This window comes from Thalassophryne amazonica, chromosome 15, assembly GCF_902500255.1.
Source record: "Thalassophryne amazonica chromosome 15, fThaAma1.1, whole genome shotgun sequence".
Taxonomy (NCBI): Eukaryota; Metazoa; Chordata; class Actinopteri; order Batrachoidiformes; family Batrachoididae; genus Thalassophryne; species Thalassophryne amazonica.
This window is the reverse complement of record NC_047117.1, coordinates 55,850,273-55,874,026: the sequence shown is the minus strand read 5'-3', so window position 1 is coordinate 55,874,026 and position 23,754 is coordinate 55,850,273. Positions and strand designations below refer to the sequence as shown.

At 45.9% G+C, this 23,754-nt stretch overlaps 1 protein-coding gene across 1 annotated transcript in view; it reads right to left on the bottom strand.

Moving 5' to 3' along the window:
- LOC117526598 (von Willebrand factor A domain-containing protein 7-like) overlaps positions 1-23,754 on the bottom strand; it is a 58,402-nt gene that overhangs the window by 19,950 nt on the left and 14,698 nt on the right. The window contains 3 exon segments of the mRNA XM_034188656.1: positions 2,177-2,289; positions 16,476-16,645; positions 16,982-17,168. Coding sequence (XP_034044547.1) covers positions 2,177-2,289; positions 16,476-16,645; positions 16,982-17,168 — 470 coding nt within the window.

Genomic DNA, 23,754 nt, shown 5'->3' with positions numbered 1-23,754 from the left:
TCCGGCAGCGCTTCTGGTGGGCGTCTATGGAGGCCGACATCCGGGAGTACATCCAGGCCTGCACCACCTGTGCCAGGGGCAAGGCAGACCACAAAAGGTCCCAAGGACTTCTCTAGCCGCTTCCTGTGCCTCATCGCCCCTGGTCCCATATCGGCCTGGATTTCGTCACGGGCCTCCCGCCGTCCCAGGGCAACACCACCATCTTCACGATAGTGGACTGATTCTCCAAGGCGGCCCACTTCGTGACCCTCCCGAAGCTCCCAACAGCCCAGGAGACAGCAGACCTCCTGGTCCACCACGTCGTCCGTCTGCATGGGATACCTACCGATATCGTCTCTGATCGTGGTCCCCAGTTCTCCTCACATGTCTGGAGGAGCTTCTGCGGGAACTGGGGGCCAATGTGAGCCTCTCGTCCGGGTATCACCCGCAGACCAATGGACAGGCAGAACGGGCCAATCAGGAATTGGAGCAAGCCCTGCGCTGTGTGACGTCCGCACACCCGACGGCCTGGAGTGAACATCTGGCCTGGATCGAGTATGCGCATAACAGCCAGGTGTCCTCTGCCACCGGCCTCTCCCCGTTTGAGGTGTGTTTGGGGTATCAGCCCCCATTGTTTCCCGTGGTGGAGGGAGAGGTCGGTGTGCCCTCGGTCCAGGCCCACCTGCGGAAGTGCCGTCGGGTGTAGCGCTCCGCCCGTTCTGCCTTGTTGAAGGCCCGGACGAGGGCGAAGACCCATGCGGACCGCCGGCGATCCCCGGCCCCTGCTTACCAGCCCGGGCAGGAGGTGTGGCTATCTACGAAGGACATCCCCCTCCAGGTGGACTCCCCGAAACTCAAGGACAGGTATATTGGACCCTACAGAATCCTCAAAATCCTCAGTCCTGCCGCAGTGAAGCTCCAACTCCCGGCTTCACTGCGGATCCACCCAGTCTTTCATGTGTCAAGGATCACCTCGCCCCTCTGTGCTCCCGGACCGGCACTGCCTCCTGCCCGGATCATCGACGGGGAGCCGGCTTGGACGGTGCGCCGGCTCCTGGACGTCCGTCGGATGGGCCGGGGTTCCAGTATTTGGTGGACTGGGAGCGGTATGGACCCGAAGAACACTCCTGGGTGAAGAGGAGCTTCATCCTGGATCCGGCCCTCCTGGCCGATTTCTACCGCTGTCACCCGGACAAGCCTGGTCGGGCGCCAGGAGGCGCCCGTTGAGGGGGGGGTCCTGTTGTATGGGCCGCCAGAAGAGGAGGTACTGCTGGCCCACCACCAGAGGGCGCCCTGCCTGAAGTGCGGGCTTCAGGCACGAGAGGGCGCTGCCGCCACGGACACAACCGGGACAGCTGTCAAGAGATAATGAGTGACAGCTGTCACCCATCTGCTCTACATCATCTCACTCCATAAAGACCGGACGTCATCTCCACCTGATTGCCGAGATATCATCTACCTGTGAAGGTAATATTCTCTGCTGTGTCAGAACTGTGACTTACGTGTGCTCTGTTTGCAGCCGTTTTCCTGTGGAGCCTTGTCAGCTGATTGGTGGTTTATGAGAGTGCCGACGTCTTCGCCTCTCACTCCTTCCAGATAAGTGCTTTAACAGGAGCTGCACATGTGTGTGATTAGAGGTGGAGGTGACTTTCCACCTTCTGACTGTTTTTGTTGCTGGGTGTGCACACACCCACATCTCACTGTTTGTGCTCCTCGCCAGCAGTACCAGATCCGACAGTCGGGGACGGTGATCACCTGGGAATTCGGGACTTGGCGGCTCCAGTATTCACCGGGTTCTGTGGCGGTGGAAATCGTGTGGTTCCGGCTCTTCAAAGGACAGACGTCTTCTATCCTCGAGCCTGCCCACACGTCACCTTTGTGAATTGACTATAATCAGATTCTGAGATTGTCTGTATATTCGTTGTGCACATTCACAACATTAAATTGTTACCTTTTGGCTCATCTATTGACCGTTCATTTGCGCCCCCTGTTGTGGGTCCGTGTCACTACACTTTCCCCAACACCTGCCTGCCAAAATGTAGACCTGGCTGCTCATGCTGCCTGTGTCCTTGAACAAGACATATAATCTACATTGTCTCATTGTCTCAGTAAATAGGTACTGGGTAAATAGGCATCTTGCACTATGTACTTAGAATGTGCACCACGGATCATCAAGGTAGGGCTCAGAGGCACAAACCTGCAGTCCAGACATGGCCATCTCTGGGGAATCTCCTCCTCCGTGTGGAACCAAATTATTGACTCTTATTTTGAAAACATCTGAATCTGTTGTCTTAGTCACAGGTCCAAAATCTGTACATATAACATAAAACTATTACCAGTTACTCACAAAATTACACATTTTATTTTGGTTAAGTGGAAACAAAGCACAGAAAAATATAGTCAGGTATATCAGTATTTGGACAGTGACACAAGTTGTGTAATTTTGCCTCTTTACACCACCACAATGTATTCAAAGTGAAACATTCAAGATGTGTGTGAAATGTAGAATGTCAGCTTTAATTCAAGGGGTTTTACAGAAATACTGTATTAACAATTTAGTAATTACAGCCATACACAGTCACTCCACAGCCTATAAGTAACTGGACAAATTAAGTATAACAATTTTTTTAACAAAATTATGAAATATGCATGAAAACAGGACAAAGTATATGACTTTGATATCCATTGAATGAGAAATTACATCATTTAGATTTTGAAGGAACGTAGGGAAAAAAATGTCTAAGTCCATTTGCTTGCCTGTGTGTCCATTGAAGATCATTGACTACATGGACAAACACTCCGTGACATCACTTAAACCCAGGCTTGGGGAGTAATACATGTAACGGCATTACGTAATTAGGATACAAAAAAAAGGTAACTGTATTCCGCTACAGTTACAGAAAAAAAGACGTATTCAGATTACAGGTATATTTAGTAAAAATGGGGATTACTTCGCAGGATTATAATTTTAATGTATTTTATATTATCTGTATATAATATTTTTTTGTTTTCTTTGAAACGAAAATGTCCCTTCATGAACAGCGACATGACGTCTCCTAACCGGGCAAAATATTGATGAAGTACCCGGATGTTAATGCATTTTCAATGGAAATCCGCGATTGGACACACTCAGAAAAATGCTCGCAAAATACGTGTTAAAAAATGCCACTTTGACATGGATATCGAGCCAGTAAAATTAAATGACATTAAATTATGTCAGGAAAGTATTAAACTAACTCGGACACACACACATTCCCAAATATTAGTGTTGAAAGTTACACAGATCTGCACTGTTCCAGCTGCTGAGTTGAGGCGTCCTGCTGCAGCTGCTGTTCAACGCAGTGCGGCTCCTAAAACCATTACAATACATTTATATACATATTATATTTTTACACAATTATCCTTTATTGACCGAGTTTCATTCATGAAGTCAGTGGTGTGGGTACACATCTCTATGTGTGGGTGTGACTGTGAGCGGCACAGCGCGGGTCATTATAATCTCATTATTTTAAGGTGCAAATTAAAAAAAAATCCCCAGTCTTGTCGAACAATTTTAATCACTAACGACAAGTATTTTAACTAGACATTGGTCTAGCAGTGGAAAATATCAACTAGACATAAGTGAAGAGTTAATGGTCCATGTCATCGGGCGACACAGGTACAGCAGGAAACATACAGCTGATTATTATTCAAATATCACGGACAAAGTGACAAGAATAACCAAATCCACTTACTTATGGAAGGAAATATTGTCTCCCTTGTTCCTCCGTTTGTGGCTTTGCCAACATGCGCAGCTTTCTGGCATATTCCACCTGTTTCTTGAACTTCTATGCACACAAATCACTAACTTGCCCAGAATTAAAATGGCGATCACACCTCCTTACTGACCGTATTTACTTAATGGTTTTCATTATGCTGTTGTTCTTATTTTGAAAGTTCAATAAGTGGACTGATATGTTAAACATGGTGTGAATTTACTGAACAGGTAGTAAGCTTTTTTTTGCTTTGTATATTGTTCTGCAAACCACTTTTAATTACAAATTCATCCACACACGCCTGAGTTTTCATTATCCTTCATTTGTTTGGCATTTTTTTGTTGAAAATTTAGCAGGTGAACACTGGGTGTGTTTAAAACAATATTGTGGTGCTCTTAATTCATAATATGAAGTAAAACAGAGCATGCCATGTAAAAGAAAGTTTTATTTTTGCTTAATAAACTGTACTCTGTAGTCAAGACTATTTATATTTAGTTTCTTTTGTCTGTATTAGCATATTTGATATTGCAGTAATCCAGAAGTAATTGAAAGTAATCAAATTACATTACTTTAATATTATGGTACTTGGATTACATTACTGATTACATTTTTCAACAGGTAACTAGTAACTGTATCAGAATACATTTTAAAGTAACCCTCCCAACCCTGCTTAAACCTTTTCAAAGGAACAGTTTTGAAGCTCAAATGGGGCAGCTCTGGATGTCCCCATCTTGGAGATACTTAACTGTGCCTAACTACTGCCCAACCCATAAATGGGTAATGTAGTGAAACGTGCTGAAGACTGTCATGACCTGGCCGGGACGCATAAAGCCCAAACACATCTTCCTATCTCAGGATTGTCAAATAGGCTAAGGCTACCTGACTAAATTTGTTTTGGGTATTTGATCAATACATATGTCTGGTGTACAATAAGCGAAGTGCACATCTTGAGCTGTGCGGTGCATTATAGGTATGCTAAATGTTTTGGCTACTAATCCACATTCAAAGACGGCGGAAAGCAGTGAGGAGTGCTATGATTTGGACCATTTCAGCCACTGCAAAGTTGATGATTTAAAGCATTTTTGTAATCTCCGCAGATTGCCTGTTACAACCAAGACTGCATACGGCAGTAAACAGAAATGGAAAGAAGAGCTGGCTGCCCTTTTGTGTGCTGCATCGGTACAGAAACTACCGTTGGTGCTGACAAAGGAGGAAGAGAGCGCTGCTGTCGAAAATGACCAGTCCATGTTGATAGTTGAAGACAAACAAATTTCTGACCGCTTGAAGGCAACTGACGGATGGTTAGATGAAGTCCAGAGACTGAAACTGTGGATATTGCAGAATATTTGCTAAGCAGGGATAAGAAATCGCTACTCCACCGACTTCGTAATGACTACAAGGAAGGTGGGTCTCATGTATAACTTCTTTGGTGTTCTTTGATAAGTTGACAGACATACAGTGATATGTGCATGCATGCAGTTTGTTTATAGAACATGTCAATTTTACAATATTACACACCGCGTCATTCATGGCGCGACATTACAGTCATAAGCCGATGCACGAAAACGGTGCCATCAACCACATTATAATTCGGCATGGTTTCAGGATATTGACAAAATAAATGTGTGAAAGAAACTTACAGTTTTAGTCCATCTTTTACGTCTGTCTGGATCTTTCTTTTCTGTGGGAAAATTGTGTAGAATGAACGGAGGTTTACAACCACATTTCTTCTTCTTTCCATCTTTGGGTGGACTCGGCGGAGCTTTGCAATCGTGTGTTTTCAGCCAACTTTCAAACCTATGAATTCCGTTCGAGCATTTGAAAATAGCACTGCACACCTGTCATTATTGTATGCATCGCTTAAGGCTTAAAGCCTTTGAAACAATCCCTGTAAGTCTTAACTTTCACAGTCTGCTAACGCTACCGTATACGAAATTCAATGGTAGCGGTGTGTGTTTGGTAGCTGGAATTTTTGACCCCGTTTCACCCACGCATGCGCAGATGCATTGCACACTTCGCTTATTAGCTGCACAGAAAGCTGTATCAGTCAAATGAGCATTATTAATGTGGATGCACCTATGCTCACTTGAGTAAACAAAACATAGAGTTTGTGAATTTTTACATTGCTGTCAGCGCTTATAATGTGTTATGTGCAGTGGGAACTTTGGAATGGCGCAGCATGCACCATTCATGTTGAGATTCTGATTTGGCTTATTATCTCAAATATCTGAAATAAAATAGAAAGGATAGACACAGCTACAGCAGGTAAAATAAGTATTGAAGAGGTCACCATTTTTCTCAGTAAATATATTTCTGAAGGTGCTATTGACATGACATTTTCACTAGATGTCGGTAACAATCTACGTAATCCATACAGACAAAGAAATCAAAACAATAGTTGTCCAGAAATTAAGTAATGTGTAGTAATGTGAAATTTCATAGAGAAAGAAAAAGTAGAAAGGGAGGTGCAAAAAGACACAGAAAGCCAAGACACCAGCTGAAATCTATCAGAACTTAAAAAGCAAGCCTGCCCTTTGTCAGTGCAAATTAATATCAGCAGGTTAAATCCCAACTGATGGCCTATAAAAAGGTGTCTCATTACCAGTGGTGGACACAGCCAACCAAAAAGTTTGCTTTGATAACTGGTAATCAGCTAACTGAAAAGTTATCTTTTTTAACACTAAACTGATAAACTGTCTAAAAACTTATCGGAAGCTTCAGATAAGTGATAACTTTCAATTTTGCCTCCCATACGCTCTCTACTACTACTACTAAGAAGCTGATTTTGAGATTAAACACCACCAAAGCTTCTGATAGAACCAATGACAATCACAAACCCAAACAGCCAATAAGCCAGCACTTCTGTCTTTGTGCGCTCTGCCCACTGCTGTAGGGAAGTGTCATTTACCTTGACAGGATACAGTGGTCCAGCGATGAGGCAGAGGTCTTGAAATGGAAAGCAGGTTTGAATGACAGTTTTGCTTTATAAATAAAATTATTCCGGAAAGAATAACTAAATTAATGTAAACTCTTAAAATGTACAAAGTGATATATAACACATATCTGTTAATTTTAAAATAATGCACTAATTCTGAAGATTTGAACATTAACACACCAAAGGGATTATGGGTAAACTAAGCCTCAGCTCATACTGATTGGTTGATTCCTTCATTCTATGTAAAAACCAACACAAGTGAATCAGTGTAACATGTGTTGGTGTTTACAAATAAATGTGCATTGGAAAATATGTCATTTTTCTAGTAAGTACGTCCCTTCGGCTGCTCCCTTGTTTGCACTCAGGGTCACCACAGCAAATCCAAGGTGGATCTGCATGTTGAATTGGCACAGGTTTTACGCCGGATGCCCTTCCTGACGCAACTCCACATTACATGGAGAAATGTGGCAGGGGTGGGATTTGAACCCAGAACCTTCTGCACTGAAACCAAGCGCTTTAACCACTTGGCCACCTTTACTCATTTGTATAAAAAAGAAAGACATTTTCAAGATCCCGCTAGACAGCGCCTAAGTGCATGCATGATGATGTCACAATCCTATCCGGTTAGGGAGACAGGGTTTCTTTCAATAACAAGAACTGCCAAAAAACCTTCTCGTGTGTGGTTGCTGGAGTTGTGTAGTGATAGGAATCGCTGTTTGAATGCTTGAATAACGATGTCAGTTGCACAAAGACATCAAATAATAGTGAAAACATGTTCGGTGCAGTGTTATAACAGATCAATCAGTCGCTCTGTGAGGCATCACAACATCAAACCTGGTTCACATGGCAAGATAATTAGGCCAATATCGGACTCGATCTTCCCCTTCCGACAAATTTAAGGACACCCCGACAATCGTGATGACACTAAATATAATCTTATCACATATTCCTGCCGTGTGTGGTGTGTTAAGAAGGATGTGATGAGCTAAATGTGACATGCAGCCAATCAGAAAGCGAGGTGTTTGACCTGGGAATGTTCGTGTGTGAAATATGTTTCTGTGTGTTGTTTTTACCGTGTGGCTGACACCACACACTGTACAACTAAACCTGTCAGATCTATGATTTTTTTATCTCCACGTGTGTGGTCGGTCTCTCAGGTTTTGGAAACCTACAGATAATTTTAAAATCCTGCAGCCAACAACACTGTGTTATAACCGGTCACCAGTAGATGGCAGTGTTCTATGCATTTTGATGCCGGTTATATCACAAGGCCTGAATTACAATTTAACAGACTTTCTGCATTTGTACATTAAAAAAAAAACACAATAACAACGCCTATAAACCCAGAGAATATATTCACGAGAGTTTTAGGCACAATATACAAAGAGTTTAATGCTGTTGTCCCTGTGGAGCCTGATCAGAGCATCTCAAATGCATTTCTTCTGTCGTGAATACCCATAATGCACTGCGCATGTTGTATGGCTGGGGGGGGCCTGGCTGCCGGTTTGTTTGCCTTTTGTGTTTCCTCCCAGGTGGCGTGCATTTGGGACTGAGTGGCTGTGTTGCTGAGGCTGTCAGGACCTCACCCTGATCACCTGCGACTCGTCAGGACTCACAGCTGAGGTGCATCTGGATGGATTGGAGCATGTTGGCATTTAAGACTGGAGTGCACAGTGTGTATTTGCCAGAGACTCGACCTTGTGACCAGACGGGTGAGATCGTCGTCTTGGGAGCCATCTCATCAGCAGCGGACGCTGAGAAGGTCCAGGTTTGATGCACGGTCTGTGAAAGAGGAGAGGGTGAGGTCTCACGCTCGTCAGCACACTTCCTGAGGTACGTCGGATTTTGTGACTAACAGTTATACAGTCAGTAAATGTGGTGTCCCTCACACCTTATTGTATTGAGCTGTATGTTAGTCATGTATCAGCTTCCACTGCGGTGGTGATTTGTGAACGGGATGTTCCATGCCTGCAGGTTGGAAGCTGATCAGTAATCAAGCCAGGAAGTGTTTGCTGTTTGTACACCTTTAAGTGTTCTGTGTGTAGAGTGTGGACTCACATAATGGTTCCTTCTTTCACAGACTCGGTTGTTGCGGCCACCTGGGGGGTGTCGGCGGGGTCCTTGGGTCCGAAACAGCTTCTGGCTCCGGACCATTAGCGCTGCTGGGAGCGCACCACGCCAGGCCGCACCTTTTATTATTATTATGATCACTGTTATGTATTAAATTCAGTTAGCCTTTGTACCGTGCTCTGCTTATTTCATACTGGGTCCTTCAAACGCTGGTCGGTTCTCCGAGCTGCGTCCGACACATAACAGTAGTCTCTGGCCAAACATCACGGACCCAGCAGTAGCAGAGACGGTAACGCGCCGGGAAGGCGGCAGCAGACGTTCAGTGGTTATCCGGATCAGTTGCGGGGCTCTCCGCCCGGAAGGTGCGTGTTTGAGAACCCATTACTGGATACTAATTTGTGCTCTCTTGCAGCCGTGTCCTGTGTTTGTGCCTTATCCGTGGGTCGTGGTGGAGTGTGACTGGCGACAGCTTCGCGTCACACTCCGACCGGATAAGAGGCTTAAACGGGAGCTGCAAGAGTGCGTTTGTAATGGGTTCACGCGCACGGCGGAGCTCTGTTAGCACGGGTCGCTGGGCTTCCTGTGCTACAGTCGTAGCCCCGTTTCCCCGGATAAAAGGTAACTACTGCGTCTGTTGTTTCAGCTCCGGCGTTATTTAGTTGAGCACATTTTGGTTGTGTTGCACACAGCTGCGCACGAAGATGCAGCTCGTTTGTTTTTTGTCACCAAAGGGGGTTTTTTCATTTTTTAGCACTCTGGTTCCCCCTTGTGGTGACTGAATCACGGTACCGTCAAGCTCTTGAGTAGGAACAGGTGTGTTCCATGTGGTTGAGCTCTTGAGTAGGAACAGGTGTGTTCCATGTGGTTGAGCTTGACGGTATAACTCACTGATTTGTTTTGTGTTGGTTCATTTTGTGTGGGTGTTTTTTGAGTGGGTTTTTGTGTGGGCTTTTGTTTTTTTTGTTGTCCACTGTTTGTCTGGGGGTGTGATCCTGCGGCCTTTGTTACACAAAAAAAAAAAAAAAAAAAAGAAAGACGGGGACCCAAACAACTGTGTGTTGGTCTGTTTTTTTTTCTTTTGTTTCTTTTTGTTTCCCCCCTCCCCGGGGTTAGGTGGAACGGTCCCCTGGGGGGTGATGGGGTGGTATTTGGGTTGTTTTTTCTCTTTGTTTTTTGTTATGCCCTCTCTTCTCCTCTGACTCCAGTCGGGGGTGCCGTAGTGTCGGCATTGCTGGAGGGGTGCAGTTAGGTTGTACTGGGCGTTTCCCAGGTGGCCTCTGCACTCGGGAGGGGAGGGGGGGGGGGTTTGGGGTTTTGTTTTGTTTTTCCTCCCCCCGTTTCCACCCTCAGGGTTTGACTGTGTTGTCCTCTGGGGGGGAAAAGGCGTTGGGTCCATCTAGCCGTGGGCGGCCGGGGCTGGGTCCATTGGTCGTGTGGGGAGGCGTCTCCTGGGGTTGACGAGTGGTCCTCTGGGGGGCGCTGGTAGTCCCCGTGGGTGACGGTGGATCCCAGAGGGACCTCGGCCGTGGTTATTACTCCTGGAGCTGGCGGGTGGCCCTCTGGGGGGTGTTGGTCCCTGCGTGTCGTTTGGGGGGGGAGGAGGGGGGGGGGTTTTGGCATTTTTGTTTGTGTGTTTACATGTGGGTTGTTTTTCTTTTCTCCCCTTCCCTGGGGTTTGATGGGACGGTCCCCTGGGGAGGGGGGGGGGGGATGTTTTGGTTGTTTTGTTTTTGGCTAATCACACGTTTGGTTAAAGGCTGACCGCACAGGTGTAGGAACTCCTGGCCACGCCTGTGCTAAGACTGTCAGAAACAAAGGCAAAGATGCAGCCAGTTCAACCAGTCTGTTGGAGGACTAACGCGGACGTGGTTTCCAGCCATGGTCCCTGGAGGGGGGTGTTTCTCCTGGGCCAGGTGTGTGTGGTCGCCGGGAGGCTTCCCGTGAGGGTGGGGTACTGTTGTATGGCTGGGGGGGCCTGGCTGCCGGTTTGTTTGCCTTTTGTGTTTCCTCCCAGGTGGCGTGCATTTGGGACTGAGTGGCTGTGTTGCTGAGGCTGTCAGGACCTCACCCTGATCACCTGCGACTCGTCAGGACTCACAGCTGAGGTGCATCTGGATGGATTGGAGCATGTTGGCATTTAAGACTGGAGTGCACAGTGTGTATTTGCCAGAGACTCGACCTTGTGACCAGACGGGTGAGATCGTCGTCTTGGGAGCCATCTCATCAGCAGCGGACGCTGAGAAGGTCCAGGTTTGATGCACGGTCTGTGAAAGAGGAGAGGGTGAGGTCTCACGCTCGTCAGCACACTTCCTGAGGTACGTTGGATTTTGTGACTAACAGTTATACAGTCAGTAAATGTGGTGTCCCTCACACCTTATTGTATTGAGCTGTATGTTAGTCATGTATCAGCTTCCACTGCGGTGGTGATTTGTGAACGGGATGTTCCATGCCTGCAGGTTGGAAGCTGATCAGTAATCAAGCCAGGAAGTGTTTGCTGTTTGTACACCTTTAAGTGTTCTGTGTGTAGAGTGTGGACTCACATAATGGTTCCTTCTTTCACAGACTCGGTTGTTGCGGCCACCTGGGGGGTGTCGGCGGGGTCCTTGGGTCCGAAACAGCTTCTGGCTCCGGACCATTAGCGCTGCTGGGAGCGCACCACGCCAGACCGCACCTTTTATTATTATTATGATCACTGTTATGTATTAAATTCAGTTAGCCTTTGTACCGTGCTCTGCTTATTTCATACTGGGTCCTTCAAACGCTGGTCGGTTCTCCGAGCTGCGTCCGACACATAACAGCGCACACACCATGTCCACACTAAAACCTTCAAAATTAGTGCATTACTTTAAAACTAAAGCATATATCTGATATTTTCACTTTATAAAACTTTAGATGTGACGTTAATTTAAATCATTTGTCCAAAATTAGTTTGGTTACAATTTTAACCATAAGTTAAAACTGTATGCCTCTGGATGACTTGGGTGCTATTGCCAGTGTTAGTATGAGGGTTAAAGAAATGAGCTTTTTTCTTTTCTATGACCAGTTTACTTTTGCCTGCAGAGATTAGAGCGGTTTCTTCTAGAACCAGCTCTTCTCTGTTTGCAGAGGATAAAGCTGCGCATCTACTACTATCTACTATGTCTGCAAAAATGTTTGTGGTCTAAAAATTATCGGACCAAAACTTACGGAAAGATAATTGGTCCAATGATGGTTTCCATTATCTGAAAAGCTAATCTGATAATGAAAATATTATCTTTGCTAATTAGCAGTTAGCGGATTAGCTGAACTGTGCCCACCACTGCTCATTACCAATGTGTCACACAAGAATCATCACATGATGTGTAAAAGCAAAGAACTCTCTCAAGATCTTTGCAACATTATTGTTGCAAAACATAGTGATGACATTGGTTACAGAAGGATTTCTGAACTTCTGACTGTTCCAGTGAGTACTGTTGGGGACATAATCTAGAACTGGAAAGAACATCATTTCACCATAAATGTGGCCATGGCCAGGTGCTCCTCACAATATTTCTGACAGAAGACTGAAAAGAATTATCAGAAGAGTTGTCCAAGAGCCAAGGACCACTTGTGGAGAGCTCCAGAAAGACTTGGAATTAGCAGGAACAATTGTTTCAAAGAAAACAATAAGTAATGCATTCATCGCCATGGCCTGTATGCACGCTCACTATGCAAGACTGTATTGCTGAAGAAAAAGTTTGTTGAAGCTCGTTTAAAGTTTGCTGCACAACATTTAAACAAGCCTGTGAAATACTGGGAGAATAATGTCGGGTCAGATGAGACCAAAGTTGATCTCGGAGTTCATAGAAGAGGTCCACGGAACCTTCGAGATTTGAAGACTGTTAGTGTGGAAGAATGGGCCAAAATCACACTTGAGCAATGCATGTGACTACTTTCTCCATACCGGGGGGTGTCCTGAAGCTGTATGAAAAATTAAATAATTTTCAGTAAGCATGTTTAATATTTTTTTTTTTTTTAACATTTTATTACACATAACTTAGTTTCTGTACTTATTTGTTTTAGTTTCTTGTATATATGGGTTGTTACCAACATCTAGCAAGAATTTTATGTCAATAGCACCTTTACAAATATATTTACTGAAATAAAATGGTGACATGTTCAATTAGGGAATAACACCCTTGTGTCAGATGATTTGCAGACGTTCATGCTGTTATACAGTCGCAAATTGAGCTTTACGGCTATTTAACCATATAACAGCATGAACGTCCGCAAATCATCAGACACAAGGGTGTTATTCCCATTCAAATTGAATTCTATCGTTCGGATGGTTTATTTTTCTGTAGGTAATTCAGTCAGTGAGGCTTACCGTTGAGCCAAGGCAGCGTAGCTCCAACAGCAGTCAGGGTGCGGAGTAATCAGTCAAATGTGAAAATCCATCAAATGTGAAACGGTAATTCTGTAGCAGAACCCACATCAGTCCTTTCATATGGTATCTTAAATTCACCCATTTCGGCGGCGGTGGTACGTGACTTTCTCTCGCTCTCAGCTAACAGTGCTAACAGCTAGCAGCGCACGCAGCCGGTGTTCTGTCGAATTGTTTGTCTCATCTCAAATCGACAGTTCCGCATCCTGACAATATTGTGCATGCATCCGCATGTGCAGTTGCGTGGAGGACAGGAATGACATTTGACAGGAATGACATCTTGTCAGAACACCGGTCAGGGTATGGAGTAACACATCCAAATGTGAAACGGTCAAATATTTTGCCACCGTTACCCGAATATTACAACCCCTGGCAATAATTATGGAATCACTGGCCTTGGAGGATGTTCATTCAGTTGTTTAATTTTGTAGAAAAAAGCAGATCACAGACATGACACAAAACTAAAGTCATTTCAAATGGCAACTTTCTGGCTTTAAGAAACACTATAAGAAATCAGGAAAAAAAATTGTGGCAGTCAGTAACGGTTACTTTTTTAGACCAAGCAGAGGGAAAAAAAAATATGGACTCACTCAATTCTGAGGAATAAATCATGGAATCACCCTGTACATTTTCATCCCCAAAACTAACACCTGCATCAAATCAGATCTGCTCGTTAGTCTGCATCTAAAAAGGAGTGATCACACCTTGGAGAGCTGTTGCACCAAGTGGACTGACATGAATCATGGCTCCAACACGAGAGATGTCAATTGAAACAAAGGAGAGGATTATCAAACTCTTAAAAGAGGGTAAATCATCACGCAATGTTGCAAAAGATGTTGGTTGTTCACAGTCAGCTGTGTCTAAACTCTGGACCAAATACAAACAACATGGGAAGGTTGTTAAAGGCAAACATACTGGTAGACCAAAGAAGACATCAAAGCGTCAAGACAGAAAACAAAGCAATATGTCTCAAAAATCGAAAATGCACAACAAAACAAATGAGGAATGAATGGGAGGAAACTGGAGTCAACGTCTGTGACCGAACTGTAAGAAACCGCCTAAAGGAAATGGGATTTACATACAGAAAAGCTAAACGAAAGCCATCATTAACACCTAAACAGAAAAAAACAAGGTTACAATGGGCTAAGGAAAAGCAATCGTGGACTGTGGATGACTGGATGAAAGTCATATTCAGTGATGAATCTCGAATCTGCATTGGGCAAGGTGATGATGCTGGAACTTTTGTTTGGTGCCGTTCCAATGAGATTTATAAAGATGACTGCCTGAAGAGAACATGTAAATTTCCACAGTCATTGATGATATGGAGCTGCATGTCAGGTAAAGGCACTGGGGAGATGGCTGTCATTACATCATCAATAAATGCACAAGTTTACGTTGATATTTTGGACACTTTTCTTATCCCATCAATTGAAAGGATGTTTGGGGATGATATCATTTTTCAAGATGATAATGCATCTTGAGCAAAAACTGTGAAAACATTCCTTGCAAAAAGACACATAGGGTCAATGTCATGGCTTGCAAATAGTCCGAATGAAGATTGATGAAGAGTACTGTTTGTCACTCATTAAGTCCATGCCTCAGAGACTGCAAGCTGTTATAAAAGCCAGAGGTGATGCAACAAAATACTAGTGATGTGTTGGAGTGTTCTTTTGTTTTTCATGATTCCATAATTTTTTCCTCAGAATTGAGTGATTCCATATTTTTTTTCCCTCTGCTTGGTCTAAAAAAGTAACCGTTACTGACTGCCACAATTGTTTTTCCTGATTTCTTATAGTGTTTCTTATAGCCAGAAACTTGCCATTTGAAATTACTTTAGTTTTGTGTCATGTCTGTAATCTGCTTTTTTTCTACAAAATTAAACAACTGAATGAACATCCTCCGAGGCCGGTGATTCCATAATTTTTGCCAGGGGTTGTATATGGTCTGAAATCTCATGCTTAACCAATCAGATTCTTGGAAAAAATGTAATTGAATTAGAATACTTATTTTAACCACTTGCATCTTAACCACTTGCATCAGTGAACTCCTCTCGCCAGCATACAGCTGTCACTCAAAATGACCATGCACCTAATTTTTCATAACTTTATGGTTTAAAAATATTAAATTGATGAGTTATTAAAAAAAGAACCATGCTCAGAATTTGGGGATTTTAACACGAATGGCTTCTTTGTGGAGCAGGAAGCAGTCTTTCAAGGTAATGCCAGTGCCATTTATTTTTTTGTTTTTTCTTTCAATTTTCTGTTTGCTTTATTTAAGCACTGGAGGTTGGTTCTTCTCTGGGACTCAAGATGATTCTGTAGTGTGCTGAATGCAGATGGCTTCTGGGCATGTTCCCTGACCTGAACATATGATTAACTGATTACATTTTATTTTCCTTTTGATAATGTGAAGCCCACTTAATCAGTTGTAGTCAATGAACTGCACTACACTGCCATCATTGAGTCCATCATCTCCTCCTCCATCAACATCTGGTACACTGCTGCCACTGCAAATTACAGGTGCAGACTCCACACAGCAGAGGAGGTGATCGACTGCAGTCTGCCATCCCTACAGGACCTGTACACCTCCAGGGCCCTGGGGCAAGCAAGGAAGATAGTGTCCGATCCTTCGCACCCAGGACACAAACTTTGTGGCAGATGGCTGAGGTCCATCAGGACTAAAACCTCAAGACACAAAAACAGCTTCTTTCCGTGGGCAGCTAGACTTATAAATAATGCCACAGACCCCCATTTACCTTGCCCCCCCACTACCACAAAGTGCAGAGTGATCATCCCTAACTGTTCATCCGCATGCCTGCACAGCCCCATTCCACTATATCTATCTGACAGTAAACTTAGTTTTGCCCATTTGTCTATTTGACTCATTTACTTCTTACAGAAGTATTTTCCCTTTTCTTTTTACTGTTGTTTGTGCAATTATTACTTCTTACAGCAGTAAAGTAAGTCCCTTCGGCTGCTCCCTTGTTTGCACTCCGGGTTGCCACAGCAAATCCAAGGTGGATCTTCATGTTGAATTGGAACAGGTTTCACGCCGGATGCCTTCCTTCCTGACACAACTCCACATTACATGGAGAAATGTAGCAGGGGTGGGATTTGAACTTGGAACCTTCTGCCCTGAAACCAAGCCCATTAACCACTTGGCCACCACCCCTATTACTTTTTACAGAAGTATTTTCTTAATGAAGTATTTTCTTTTATTATTGTTTATGCACCAGTGACACCAGATAAAATTCCTTGTATGTGAGATCTTACTTGGCAATAAATTTGATTCTGATTCTGATTTGGCAACAATGAACTGTAAGATGTGGGTTTACCTGGGTCATTGAAAGGAACCAATATGTAGGGCAATGGCTCTGCCGGGGTTCCCTTCCTCCTGTCAATGATATCAGCAGCGAGTCTCCTAACCTCAGCGATGTCATCACCCATACTTCCAGTGGTGTCAATGACAAAACACAGTGCAGAGGACTGGGAGACCCCCATCAGTCTGCAAGAGAGAGAAACAACATTATTTCCTCCTTGTACTTTTGCTGGATCTCTGTTTTTAGGCTCATCCTCAGCCACCTCTCAACAATTGATGGGGTATTATCATTTGGTCTTGTGCAAAGTTAGTGTTTGAAAGTACTGTATTATATTTTGCTATTCAGCACAGACTCCGAGTGCCAGCACAGCATTACTTGTAGACATGATCAACAGCTCAGCAGATGTTAGAAGAACAAAACATGTATGATTGAACTTGATGATGTTTTAGATTTGAAATTGATGATGGTTTAGATTTATCAATGACATGAATTCATACAAGGGCACAACATGAAGATCATACCTCAGGAAATCGGGGCCTCCAACAGCTAGCCTGATATCCTCCAGTAGCTCCATAGTGGCAAGCACAGCCACATCAGCAGCTTTATGGTGATCTTTGCCATGATCTGCCTGAACAGTGTCCTTATTGATGCCCCCCACTGGATCCTTTTTGCGTGTCTGGTCACCAAAACCGCCATGACTGCATTTACCTTGGAGAGAAAACAAGGTCACATTGTGCTCATCCCTGTTATACATTTATGCTGATGACATACACGTATGCAAACGAAGTATAAAAGAAAAGTGTTTTCAAATGCTTGATTGACAGTTATCATTTTGGTGCTGGTTGTTGAGCCCCTTGCACACAGAATGTGTGTGCATGGCATATTTGGGTGATTCTTTAACTACGGGTACTATTGGCCTTGTAAATGTAATTTCCACCACACCATTGCCTTACAATATAAAGCGCCTTGGGGCAACTGTTTGTTGTGATTTGGCGCTATATACATGTGCTCTGATGTCACTGTTTATCTCCATAGGAACTACCCAAACAATCTTTCATACAAACTGTTTAAAGGGACATTACAGTGTTGTGGTGGAAATTACGGCAATAGTGTGGGACAACTACATTTTGTTTAAAAAAAATCACAACAGCTGTATTTTGATTATTTTACTGATATTTTATTCAGAGATATTTTAAAACATTAGAAAAAACGTTTTTTTTACCATTCATTTTTATCATTGAAGATCAAAAGTCTGGGTGTGGGACAACCACAAAACGGCAATATTTGCATATAATGATGCTGAAAAAAGGTGAAAAAGTCATCACAGACTACTAGAACAAATTTCTTAACACACTTTCATTGTAAAGATAACTATAAAAGTGTGAAATTTCCCCTTTTTTCTGTTTTTCATACATTATGATCAAAGGACATAATAAGTGCCCGTAGTCTAAGAATCATTCATTTGTGTTAAATATTAGAGTGCTTCGTACTCACTGCCAATACCGGTGATTACCAGCATGTGTGGGACTTTTGACCATTTTTGTGTGTGTGTGTGTGTGTGTGTGTGTGTGTGTGTGTGTGTGTGTGGCTTTCAGTGGTGCAGGAGTTGTGGCTGAACAACCTGGTACTTTCCAGCCTGTCACAAAGATGGCATGTATGTATGCATGCATGGAATGTACTAAGTGGCACGTAAGGGGTGACCACAAGTGAAGAGTTGGGTGGTAAGTGCTACATGCTCTTCAAAACACCACAAACATGCTGTTTGTGTGAGAACTGCTTTAGTTTGAAGGCTGAGTTAGCAACTAGGTGAACCTTAGTGGGTGGTGTTTGTGCATTCTGTTTTTCCTGTTGTGTGAATTAAGGTATAGTGCTTGCTGTGTGTTTGTTGGATTATTAGTTTAGCATGAAAGGGGAAGTTTGTCCATTTTCAGCACAGGTCTTCTATTCATGCTGGACAAAAACTGAATTAATTGGCACATCGTTGATTTACATTGCACTCACAGTCAAAGACTGGCTTAATGTAAATACATGGGGCAAGCAAAAAATGTTCAGTGAACTCCTTGTTGCCACTGAACAGGTGAAAATAACATTACAAGTGTCCACTAGCATGGATAAGGTCACTGTGAAGGTAGGTATGTGCATGTTTGTGTCACTAAATGCAAATGACAGATTTTTCAGTTAGCCACTTACCTTAGTCTAGCTGTCCTCCCACAGAGCAACTCTCCACTGATTGTTACAGTTTGACTGCCAATGAGAGGCTGTTTGTTACAGAACATACCCTTCATCGATACTCAACTTGTCATGTCTGTGTTATAATATTGGTGGCTAACTGTAAAATTGATCAGCTTAAAATTGTTTCTTTATATTTAATGAAGTACAAATGTGCCCATTTAGATTGATCCTCACTCACCTACCACACTCACTTTTTGTCATCTCAATCAATATTACTCCAATTGATTTTGATGTTGTCGTATTGAAAACATGAGTCCCAAAATGTCTATCAATAGAATCTACTGTAATTTCTGGACTATGGAGCGCACCTGAATATAAGCTGCACCCACCAAATTTAAAAAGAAAAAAAAAGTACATAATTAGGCCACACTTGTCTATAAGCTGCAGGTCTACACGTTGTAACATGAGACATTTACACAGAAAGATTTTAGACAAAATGATTTTTTAACTTTTAATTAAATACATACCATAAATGCTTTTTCCCTAAAGGTGTTACACGTAATTATTGACGAGCACGTCATCCAGAGCATGCACAGTGTCGCACGGCGTCTCCACTCCACACAGAGAACTGTGTAATTTTACCTTTTCTTTTTTTTTTCTTTGTGGATCATGAGATAATTTCATCATGTGCAGCCAGGATCCCCTAGTGTCTGTGGTAAATGAGATGTTAAAGAGGTGCTGTAACTTTACGTACGGAGGTTGTGTGGAGACGTGCGCGGCCTTTCTTATGCAGTGTTTGCTCGTCTTTGCACAACGTCCTGTAATGTACGCGTCTGATGCCAGTAAGGTGGCTTATGTAATTAACTTGCTTCGTGGTGAGGCACGCGCTTGGGCTACGGCGCTTTGGGAGCAAAATTCACAGCTCCTTACCACTTATAGCGCAGCCGAATATGCAGTCGACTTCCGCGAGGTCCGGCTGGAATAACGTTGCGCTCCGCGCCGCCTTCATAAACGGACTGTCGTCGGTCTTGAAGGAGCACCTGGTAGCGAAGGAAGAACTGCGGGATTTAGATGGGCTTATTGAGCTCGTTATACGGTTAGACAATCGGTTGGAGGAATGCCGTCGGGAGCGAGATGAAGGACGTGACCGGGTACGCGCCGTCCCTCTCCCTTCCGGGTCCGAAAAGGTTCCGCCCTCTCCACGCTCCACAGCCTCAACGCTCCGTGTGGCTACAGCTTTCCCTGCTGACGAAGCTATGGACATGAGCAGGGCCACATGTAGACCACCTAACAGACAGAGGAGGCTGGCCCGCGGGGAGTGCTTGTCTGCGGCTCGAGTGAGCATCTGCAGAGAGACTGCCCCAAGCGATTAAACACCAACGCCCGCCCTTAGAAACTGGGCTTAGGGTGGGCCAAGACATTCACGTGGGACACACACATATTTCCACATGACTCCCAGTTACAATCCTGAGCGGGGATTTAACCCTTCAAGCCCCAGCACTGGTGGACACGGGGTCAGAAGGGAATCTGCTAGACAGCAGATGGGCTAGGGAGGTAGGGCTCCCTCTGGTGATGCTCCCTTCGCCATTGCAGGTGCAGGCACTAGATGGCACCCTTCTCCCTTTAATCACGCACAAGACACAACCTATAACTCTGGTAGTGTCTGGAAATCATCGGGAGGAGATCGAGTTTTTTGTGACTCCTTCTACCTCCCGAGTGATTTTGGGCTTCCCGTGGATGTTGAAACACAATCCCCGGATTGATTGGCCGTCTGGGGTGGTGGTTCAGTGGAGCGAAACCTGCCATCGGATGTGTTTAGGTTCCTCGGTTCCTCCCGGTTTACAGGCTAAAGAGGAGGTCAAAGTCCCTCCCAATCTGACGGCGGTGCCAGTTGAGTACCACGATCTTGCTGACGTCTTCAGCAAGGATCTGGCACTCACCCTTCCCCCGCACCGTCCGTATGATTGTGCCATTGATTTGATTCCAGGCGTGGAGTTCGCGTCCAGCAGGCTGTACAGCCTCTCACGACCTGAGCGCGAATCAATGGAGACCTACATCCGGGACTCATTAGCTGCCGGGCTGATCCGGAATTCCACCTCCCCGATGGGTGCAGGTTTCTTTTTTGTGGGCAAGAAAGATGGCGGACTCCGTCCATGCATTGATTACAGGGGGCTGAATGAAATCACGGTTCGCAATCGATACCCATTGCCCTTGTCAGATTCCGTGTTCACCCCCCTGCATGGAGCCAAAATCTTTACAAAGTTGGATCTTAGGAATGCGTATCACCTGGTTTGGGTCCGGAAGGGAGACGAGTGGAAGATGGCATTTAACACCCCTTTAGGTCATTTGAGTACCTGGTCATGCTGTTCGGCCTCACTAACGCCCCCGTGACGTTCCAAGCTTTGGTTAATGACTTCTTGCGGGACTTCCTGCACCGATTCATCTTCGTATATCTGGATGATATACTCATCTTTTCTCCGGACCCTGAGACTCATGTCCAGCATGTACGTCAAGTCCTGCAGCGGTTGTTGGAGAACCGGCTGTTTGTGAAGGGCGAGAAGTGCGAGTTCCACTGCGCTTCTTTGTCCTTCCTGGGGTTTATCATCTCCTCCAACTCCGTCGCCCCTGATCCGGCCAAGGTTGCGGCGGTGAGAGATTGGCCCCAACCAACAAGCCGTAGGAAGCTGCAACAGTTCCTCGGCTTTGCAAATTTCTACAGGAGGTTCATTAAGGGCTACAGTCAGGTAGTTAGCCCCCTGACAGCCCTGACCTCTCCAAAAGTCCCCTTCACCTGGTCAGATCGGTGCGAAGCCGCGTTCAAGGAGTTGAAACGACGGTTCTCGACTGCACCAGTTCTGGTGCAGCCCGACCCTAGCCGCCAGTTTGTGGTTGAAGTGGATGCCTCTGACTCAGGGATAGGAGCCGTGCTATCCCAGAGCAGAGAGACCGATAAGGTTCTTCACCCGTGTGCCAACTTTTCTCGCAGGTTGACCCCGGCTGAACGGAACTATGACGTCGGCAACCGAGAACTCCTTGCGGTGAAAGAGGCTCTTGAGGAGTGGAGACACCTGTTGGAGGGAGCGTCTGTGCCATTCACGGTTTTCACTGACCATTGGAACCTGGAGTATATCAGGACCGCCAAGCGGCTGAACCCCAGGCAAGCCCGCTGGTCACTGTTCTTCGGACGTTTTGACTTCCGGATCACCTATCTCCCCGGGACCAAGAACCAGAGATCGAATGCCTTGTCCCGGGTACACGAAGACAAAGTCAAAACTGAGCTGTCGGATCCACCTTAGCCCATCATTGCGGAGTCCACTATCGTGGCCACCCTCACCTGGGACGTGGAGAAGACCATCCGGGAGGCCCTGACACAGAGCCCAGACCCGGGGACAGGTCCGAAGGACAAGTTGTACGTCCCACCAGAGGCCAGGGCTGCAGTCCTAGACTTCTGTCACGGTTCCAAGCTCTCCTGTCATCCAGGGGTGCAAAGGACTGTGGCAGTTGTCTGGCAGCGCTTCTGGTGGGCGTCTATGGAGGCCGACGTCCGGGAGTATATCCAGGCCTGCACCACCTGTGCCAGGGGCAAGGCAGACCACAAAAGTTCCCAAGGACTTCTTCAGCCGCTTCCTGTGCCTCATCGCCCCTGGTCCCATATCGGCCTGGATTTCGTCACGGGCCTCCCGCTTTCCCAGGGCAACACCACCATCCTCACAATAGTGGACCAATTCTCCAAGGCGGCCCACTTCGTGGCCCTCCCGAAGCTCCCAACGGCCCAGGAGACAGCAGACCTCCTGGTCCACCACATCGTCCATCTGCATGGGATACCAACTGACGTAGTCTCGGATCATGGTCCCCAGTTTTCCTCTCAAGTCTGGAGGAGTTTCTGCAGAGAACTGGGGGCCACCGTGAGCCTCTCATCCGGGTACCACCCACAGATGAACGGACAGGCAGAACGGGCCAACCAAGAGTTGGAACAGACCATCCACTGTGTGACATCCGCGCACCCGACGGCCTGGAGTAACCATTTGTCCTGGATCAAGTATGCACATAACAGCCAGGTGTCTTCTGCCACCGGCCTCTCCCCATTTGAGGTGTGTCTAGGGTACCAGCCCCCATTGTTTCCCGTGGTGGAGGGAGAGGTCGGTGTGCCCTCGGTCCGGGCCCACCTGCGGAGGTGCCGTCGGGTGTGGCGCACCGCCCGTTCTGCCTTGTTAAAGGACCGGACGAGGGCTAAGGCCCATGCAGACCGCCGGTGGTCCCCGGCCCCTGCATACCAGCCCGGGCAGGAGGTGTGGTTATCGATGAAGGACATCCAGCTCCAAGTGGACTCCCCTAAGTTGATGGACAGGTACATCGGACCATTCAAAATCCTCAAGATCCTCAGTCCTGCCGCAGTGAAGCTCGAACTCCCAGCTTCACTGCGGATCCATCCTGTTTTCCATGTGTCCAGACTGAAACCACACCACACCTCACCCCTCTGTGCTCCCGGTCCGGCGCCACCTCCTGCCCGGATTGGACAGTGCACCGGCTCCTGGACGTCCGCCGAATGGGCCGGGGGTTCCAGTATTTGGTGGACCGGGAGGGGTATGGACCTGAAGAACGCTCCTGGGTGAAGAGGAGCTTCATCCTGGACCCGGCCCTCCTGGCCGATTTCTAGTGCCGACACCCGGATAAACCTGGTCGGGCACCAGGAGGCGCCCGTTGGGGGGGGGGTCCTGTTGTGTGGGCCGCCAGAAGAGGAGGTACTGCTGGCCCACCACCAGAGGGCGCCCTGCCTGAAGTGCGGGCTTCAGGCACGAGAGGGCGCTGCCGCTATGGACACAGCCAGGGGTGACAGCTGTCACTCATTATCTCATGACAGCTGTCACCCATCTACACTTCATTATACTACTCCATAAAACCCGGACGTCATCTCCACCTCGTTGCCAAGATATCTTCGACCTGTGAAGGTAAACTCTCAGCCGTTCTGTTCGGTACCAAACGCACTTGTATTTGTGCTCTGAGTGTTTGCAGGAGTATCTGTAGCTACTTTCAGCTGGGTGCTGGGTTTTGTGGACTGTGTAGGAGTGACGCTCTTCACTCCTCAGGCCAAAACGGATAAGTAGCTCTCAGGCTCTGCACA